General features: G+C 50.7%; 1 protein-coding gene across 3 annotated transcripts in view; it reads left to right on the top strand.

Annotated features, from left to right (window-relative positions):
* cep89 (centrosomal protein 89) overlaps positions 1-7500 on the top strand; it is an 81361-nt gene that overhangs the window by 57561 nt on the left and 16300 nt on the right. Inside the window, exon 20 of one of the 3 annotated variants that reach the window (XR_014732273.1) lies at positions 1-36. This exon is cut by the window's left edge and continues 97 nt beyond it. Coding sequence is in view for 1 of the 3 variants with exons in the window: in XM_084682483.1 (XP_084538609.1) it covers positions 1-73 (73 nt within the window). In the remaining 2 variants the exon portion in view is untranslated. Of the gene's footprint in view, positions 74-7500 lie in introns of those variants that run through there. The other 2 variants (XR_014732274.1, XM_084682483.1) reach the window with 2 other exon arrangements.

Here is a 7500-nt window from a genome sequence, read left to right as displayed (position 1 = left end):
GACAGATCCAGCACCTGCACACACTGCTCAGAGACAAGCAGGGGGATCTGGACGGAGTGCTGCTGCAGAAAAGGTAAAACCCAACGAGAGGGAGGAGTGAGGGAGAGGGAGGGAGGAGAGAGGGAGGAGGGAGGAGAGAGAGGGGCAGAGCGAGACAGAAAAAGAGAGAGAGAGGCAGACCCAGTCACAGTCACACCGGCAACACAAACCAATTACAGGCCACCAGGGGGTTGCGGGTGGAGGGAGGGAGGAGGTGAAGTAGGAGGGGAAGAGGGAGAGGGAGAGAGGGAGGACAGGATGCAGCGCTGCCTGTGTGGACAAGACAGAACAACTGCGGGCGGTTTGTGTCTAGCTCCCCTCCTCCGGCTCTCTCTGCTGCGGTCGCTGCTCCCTCCCTCCCTCTTTGTCGCAATCACTCCCTCTTTCTTTTCTCTCTCTATTCACGCTCTCTTCCTAATGTGCCAACATCCCCCGTCCTCTCTCTGTTTCTCTCTGTCTCTGTCTCTCTCTGTTTCTCTGTCTTTCTCTGTCTCTCTCTCTGTTTCTCTGTTTCTCTCTCTCTGTCTCTGTCTCTCTCTGTTTCTCTGTCTTTCTTTGTCTCTCTCTCTGTTTCTCAGTTTCTCTCTCTTTCTATCTCTCTCTCTCTGTTTCTCTGTCTCTCTGTTTCTCTGTCTTTCTCTGTCTCTCTCTCTGTTTCTCTCTCTCTTTCTCAGTCTCTCTCTGTCTCTCTGTTTCTCTCTCTTTCTATCTCTCTGTTTCTCTTTCTCTGTCTGTCTCTGTTTTTCTTTCTCTGTTTCTCTTTTTCTCTGTTGCGCTTTCGCTCTCTCTGCCTCTCTCTGCGTGTTCATGACACCTCTCAAATTCAACCATCCAGACGTATCAGCATGACAACAGTTAGTCCTAACATCCCTGTCGCAGGATCAAGCACTCCGCAAGTCAATGATGTCCAGTAAATGACCCCAGACAATCTCTGCAAGTGCTGTTTGATTTGGGCCAGGCAACACTGGAGTGCACCTTAATTGTGTTAGAGATATCAATTGGTTTGTCTGATCAATATCTTGCGTCGTCGTTGTCAGGCACATGTTTAGCCTGGGAGTCGGCTTATCTGAAGACCTTAACTCAAGAATGCTCTCTACTGGCTGCCTTTGGCTCCACCGCCTGTTCCAGCGTGCCCAGCTGGTCTGCAGATACACTAGACCTACACGATACATCAACCAGACAGCAAGATTATTCATAAAATAAAATATAATGGTACATAATGGAGCGCCTTATGTCACGTACCGATGGAGAGTGTCTCATTTGCATAAAGTGTGCATTATCTATGCGTCACCTGGCTAGCTGTAGGAACAGACACTCCGATGCATAGATTAGGGTTAGATGAACCAGAGCTGCACTCCTAGCCCAAGGCAGCCCAAAGGTCACCCTCCAGAGAGTAGGGTTAGATGAACCAGAGCTGCACTCCTAGCCCAAGGCAGCCCAAAGGTCACCCTCCAGAGAGTAGGGTTAGATGAACCAGAGCTGCACTCCTAGCCCAAGGCAGCCCAAAGGTCACCCTCCAGAGAGTAGGGTTAGATGAACCAGAGCTGCACTCCTAGCCCAAGGCAGCCCAAAGGTCACCCTCCAGAGAGTAGGGTTAGATGAACCAGAGCTGCACTCCTAGCCCAAGGCAGCCCAAAGGTCACCCTCCAGAGAGTAGGGTTAGATGAACCAGAGCTGCACTCCTAGCCCAAGGCAGCCCAAAGGTCACCCTCCAGAGAGTAGGGTTAGATGAACCAGAGCTGCACTCCTAGCCCAAGGCAGCCCAAAGGTCACCCTCCAGAGAGTAGGGTTAGATGAACCAGAGCTGCACTCCTAGCCCAAGGCAGCCCAAAGGTCACCCTCCAGAGAGTAGGAGCTCAGCTTGGGTTCAGGGTTTTTGCGGTTCACGCTCCCCTTGTTGTTGTAATGCTGGGTGTCCTGGTTGTATTGGCTTGTGTTGTGAGCAGATGTGTGCTTTCATAGATGAACGTTTTAAGCATTGACTGCGTAGATAATAAAACCATGGGAGTTTGACCGGTCAAATGGCCGACTGTCCTTTGTGTGATCATCTTCAAACAAGAACTTTTAATTAACACAACCAATGAAACAGGACACAGTCCTTCTCTAGCCAAAGTTCAGAGCAGCTGTCTCATTGGCCCCTTACACTGACCAGAGGACAGAAGGCCATGTAAGATGCTTCACCCATCCCCCAGGGCAAGCTGCCCACAGAGCCATCAGCACCTCACGTTCCTTTGAACTCAACTTCATCATCTTCCCTTCCTGTCTCTTAGCAATGAACATAGAAGATTATAGATTTCATACACATACATATATGCATATGACCAAAATTTCTACAACAGTGAGACAAGTGTGTGTGTGTGTGTGTGTGTGTGTGTGTGTGTGTGTGTGTGTGTGTGTGTGAGAAACTGTGCGGGAGAGAGAGAAACTGTGTGTTAGTGTGTGTGTGTGTTCAGCTGCAGGAGCAGCACAGTTTGCATGATTGCCCCTGTCTGAATGAGAGAGCACAGAGGTCTGATGACTGTGACAGCAAGGCCATATTCAGACAGTCAAACAAGGACACACACTCACACACTCACACACACACACTCACAGACACACACACACAGACACACACACAGACACACACTGTGTCTGATACCTATTCTCTTTCAACCGCCGTTCCTCATATTGTTTACCCTCTCCAGGGATCTGGCAATCTTACAAAGTCTCAGAAAATGATAAGTTTAAGTTTACCCTCTTTCAATCGATTCTCTCTCTCTCTCCTCTGTGTTTCTCAACGCCTGTCTTGTCCATCCACACAGAGAAGATCCTCTCGCCTCCCCCCTTCTCCTCCTCACTTCCTCCCTCCCCCCTACACCTCCTTCCTCCCCCCTTCTCCCCCTCACTTCCTCCCTCCCCCCTACACCTCCTTCCTCCCCCCTTCTCCTCCTCACTTCCTCCCTCCCCCCTACACCTCCTTCCTCCCCCCTTCTCCTCCTCACTTCCTCCCTCCCCCCTACACCTCCTTCCTCCCCCCTTCTCCTCCTCACTTCCTCCCTCCCCCCTACACCTCCTTCCTCCCCCCTTCTCCTCCTCACTTCCTCCCTCCCCCCTACACCTCCTTCCTCCCCCCTTCTCCTCCTCACTTCCTCCCTCCCCCCTACACCTCCTTCCTCCCCCCTTCTCCTCCTCACTTCCTTCCTCCTCCCTTCTCCTCCTCACTTCCTCCCTCCCCCCTACACCTCCTTCCTCCCCCTTCTCCTCCTCACCTCCTTCCTCCCCCCTACACCTCCTTCCTCCCCCCTTCTCCTCCTCACTTCCTTCCTCCTCCCTTCTCCTCCTCACTTCCTCCCTCCCCCCTACACCTCCTTCCTCCTCCCTTCTCCTCCTCACTTCCTCCCTCCTCCCTACGCCTCCTTCCTCCCCCTTCTCCTCCTCACTTCCTCCCTCCTCCCTACACCTCCTCCCTCCCCCCTCCTCCTCTTCCTTTCTCGTCCAGTGTTTGACCCTCACAACACTCCAGCAGAAGTGTGCTATTCACAGTACAGCCCCCTCACACACACACACACACACACACACCTGAATCTATCCACACACACACCTGAATGTCTCCCCTCTCTTTCACCGCCCCCAGATCCTCTCCTACAAGCAGCTTGCGACAGAGAGTGATTGTTCATGATTGGGGCGTGCCTGTGGGGAACCTCAGGGAACATCTCCTCTCAAAGGTTCCCTAGGTTCAGAAAATGGTTTTGAAAACTTACTCTTTAAAAAAAATATAGAAAAATAAATAAATACCTCAAGGTGATATTTTTGCTCTCCCCCCTGCCCTGCTCTTGAGACACTCTGTTCTGTAAATGCTACATAGCAGTGCTCTGGTCAGGGGCCACGTTGTTACTTAGAGGGATTTTTCTTTTCGTCTTTCACTCTCTTTTCTCCATCAGAACATGGTCTCTGACGGTTGTTGGATCAAAAGGCTCTTTAAAATAGCCTTGTCTTTGAGAGGAAAAGCTCCCCACTTTTGATGCTGCGCAAGAAATCACTATTCAGCTTCAACTTCTTTCGTTTCTTTGTTTTGTTTTGTGTTTTTTGTTGTTGTCTTTTGACCTTTTTATATATGATTCAGAGTTTCTCCAATCCTCCAAAAGGTTGCATAGATTATGTTTGATAATGTAGTCTACGTTGTGCATAGAATAGAAAGCATGCTCATTTTTTTGTGAAGAGCTGGAGTGCTCTCCCAAAGATTGTGGGCTGGGTTTCTGTGATGCTACTGGATGGAAATTGTGGCTATTCTTCATATTTCATGCATTATTTATGCCACTGCCCTCGCAAGCGTAGAAACGCACTTTCCAGATCATATCTGAAGTATTGTGTCAACCATTTATGATGCAGATTTACAACTGCTTTGTGGGGCGGCTAGCTTCCACCGTTGTAACAGTTTGGAACCCGACCACATCTCTCAGCAGTCAGGCTAGATGGTGTCAGCCGTACGTTTAACCTGACGTATCTCTCCCCTCACGTCTGATACCTGTTTATTCATCCTAGGAGTCCTGCCTGTTAAAACTTGTCTTTCTGCCCGTGTCTGCAAGCGTTGACATCGCACGGCCGCTCCGCTCGCTGTTTCGCGGCGAACCCCGTTCCCCCCCCACCCGACTTCCTCTGTCCAACTGTCATCATCTGTTCCTTCCCTCCGACTCGACATTGTCCTCTTCTCTGTTCTCTCTATCTGCCGGTCATCTCATTCTGTCGCCTCTCTCCTGTTCTCTGTCTCCTCTTCAGCAGTCCACACGTCCCCTTCCACCCAATCGTATTTCTCATTATGTCCACCTCTCCTCCTCCCTGCCCTACATTCTTCCAAACCCCTCGCTAGTTCCCTGACCCAGCACCAGTACAACCCCCCCACCCACACACACACACACACACACTACACGTCTATCCGTCTCCCCCAATAAACCATCTTCCTCATTGGCAGATGGGGTCAGAGTTCACGATGACACTGGTCACCCCTTGCCCCCCGAGGTCTGTCAATACTAACTGTTCACCGTCACGGCCGCTGCTGTGACCTGGCTTCACCTCCCTCCACACCAGGAAGTGTCGTGTGTTGCTTATGTGAAAGCGTTGCTTGTGTATTCCTGGTTTACGTTTTACACAGACGCAGTAAATCCTTACATTTACATTTAGTCATTTAGCACAGTAGTTCTCAATCCTGGTCCTCGAGACCCCCTGCCCTGCATATTTTAGACGTTTCCCTCCTCAGACACACCTGATTCAAATTAATGGGTCGTTATCAGTCCCATTTATTTGAATCAGGTGTGTTGAAGCAGGGAAATATCTAAAACATGCAGGGCAGGGGGTCCCGAGGACCAGGAATGAGAACCACTGATTTAGCAGATGCCCTTTTCCAGAGTCACTTACAGTAAGTACAGGAACATGCCCCCCGAGGCAAGTAGGGTGAAGTGCCTTGCCCAAGGACACAACGTAATCTTGCACGGCCGGGAATCGATCCGGCAACGTTCTGTTTACTAGCCTAATTCCCTAACCGTTCAGCCACCGGACTCCCAAATCCTTGATCATATACACATCCAAAAGCGGCTTGTCAGATCCGATTGGTCGGTGTGAAACAGGGATAACACGTCAGGCCCCTGGCAACGGCGCCGCTCACTGTTTCAGATGTCACCCGGCCGGCGTGTGATCTGTGGTCTGCGTCGCCTCGCGAGCACAGAAACACCCCCCCAAACGCAGAAGACCAACGCAGGCTGCAGTCTTGATGAAGACCAACGCAGGCTGCAGTCTTGATGAAGACCAACGCAGGCTGCAGTCTTGATGAAGACCAACGCAGGCTGCAGTCTTGATGAAGACCAACGCAGGCTGCAGTCTTGATGAAGACCACGCTGCTATGGAACAGCTGAGGACGCTCATTACGCCTATGATCCAATGTGTTCTGCCAGGGCTCAGTCATGATCCACAGGAGTGTCTTATCTGTTTCCTGGGGAAACACATGCACTGTCTCCTATACCTAAGCACCTATTGAGGCGTTAATACACCATTTGTTGATGGGTTTTTTTCTGTTATCTCTCTGGCTGAGTCAGTGTGGTCTTTCAGTGGGTCGCCGAGTGGCTTGTGCAGCTAGCCTGTCACACACAGTGTGTTGGTTCACCTGCGCAGGTGGGGAAACAGCGCTGCACAGACACACCAAGCCTCTACTGAGGATGTTCATAAAGCCACCTTAAACCTGCCTGGATTCACTCGCCCCATTCTCCTGCACTCTCTCTCTCCCATGGTGACTGTGCCCGTTAGCGATCCCTCAGAGAGCAGCCGAGAGCTAAATGGGACTACAACTCCCAGATTGACACCCAGAAAAGAGACATTACCTTGACTGCAGACGGATGTGGGAATTGTAGTCTGTTGGCGGTGCGTTATGAATGGTGGTCAGGCCAAATGTTGGCAGGTCTGGGATTGCACGCGGGACGGTAAAAGGGAACAACAGTCATTTTAGTGCTTTTGCGGTTGTTCAAATTGAATAACTGCCATTTTGTTTATTCCAGGTTTGCAGTGCATTGCGCATTTGGCCCAAAAAACGACTTTGACAAATGCTGCCATGGTCTGCTCTGTGTACCCTAACACATACTAAAACCACTCGACTCTGAGGGAGTGCTTAATCAAGCTTAATCCACTGCGGCTACGTTTCTGTCTATGAAATACATTTCCTTCAAATGTTCTATTCTAGTCTACTCTCTACTACTGAACCCGAGCCCTTGCCAGGTTTCAAATCACCTACACATAATAAACAACCAAATGTTTTGGCTGCGATAAATGTGTTTTCTGCCTCCACTGCTTCCAAATTCAATACATCAGGCTCTCTCCTCTCCACCCTCGACTCATCTCCCAGCATCCTTTGCTCTGCTTCTGAGACAAGTCTGACACCAGCCTCCCTGGTGGAGCGGCCATCTACATTGTTGCCACGGGTGATACGACTTTGTGAGTCATTCTGCATTGCTTTCCTTCTCTCTCTCTCTGTTATTAACTCACACTCTTTTAGTCTTTCTCTTTCCTTCTCCTTCTGTCTCTATCAATCTTTCTTTGACTCTTTCTTGCTCTGTTGTTGCTCGTCTCTTTTCCTCTACCCCTCTCTTTCCATCTCTCACCCTTTCTCCATCTCTCTATTTCCCTCTCTGTCTCCATATCTCCCTCTTTCTCTCCATCTCTCCCTTTCTCTCCCCCACCCTCTCTCCATCTCTCTCCCACTATCCATCTCTCCCTCCCCACCATCTCTACCTCCCCCACACCCTCTCTCCATCTCTCCCCCTCTCTCTCCATCTCCCCCCCTATCTCTCCATCTCTCTCCCCCCTCTCTCCATCTCTCTCCCCCTCTCTCTCCATCTCTCCCCCTCTCTCTCCATCTCTCCCCCCCATCTCTCCATCTCTCCCCCCCCATCTCTCCATCTCTCTCCCCCTCTCTCTCCATCTCTCCCCCCCCATCTCTCC

The sequence above is a fragment of the Hypomesus nipponensis genome, chromosome 19 (assembly GCF_054491055.1).
Source record: "Hypomesus nipponensis isolate SF chromosome 19, ASM5449105v1, whole genome shotgun sequence".
NCBI lineage: Eukaryota > Metazoa > Chordata > Actinopteri > Osmeriformes > Osmeridae > Hypomesus > Hypomesus nipponensis.
This window is presented reverse-complemented; position numbering and strand designations above follow the sequence as displayed.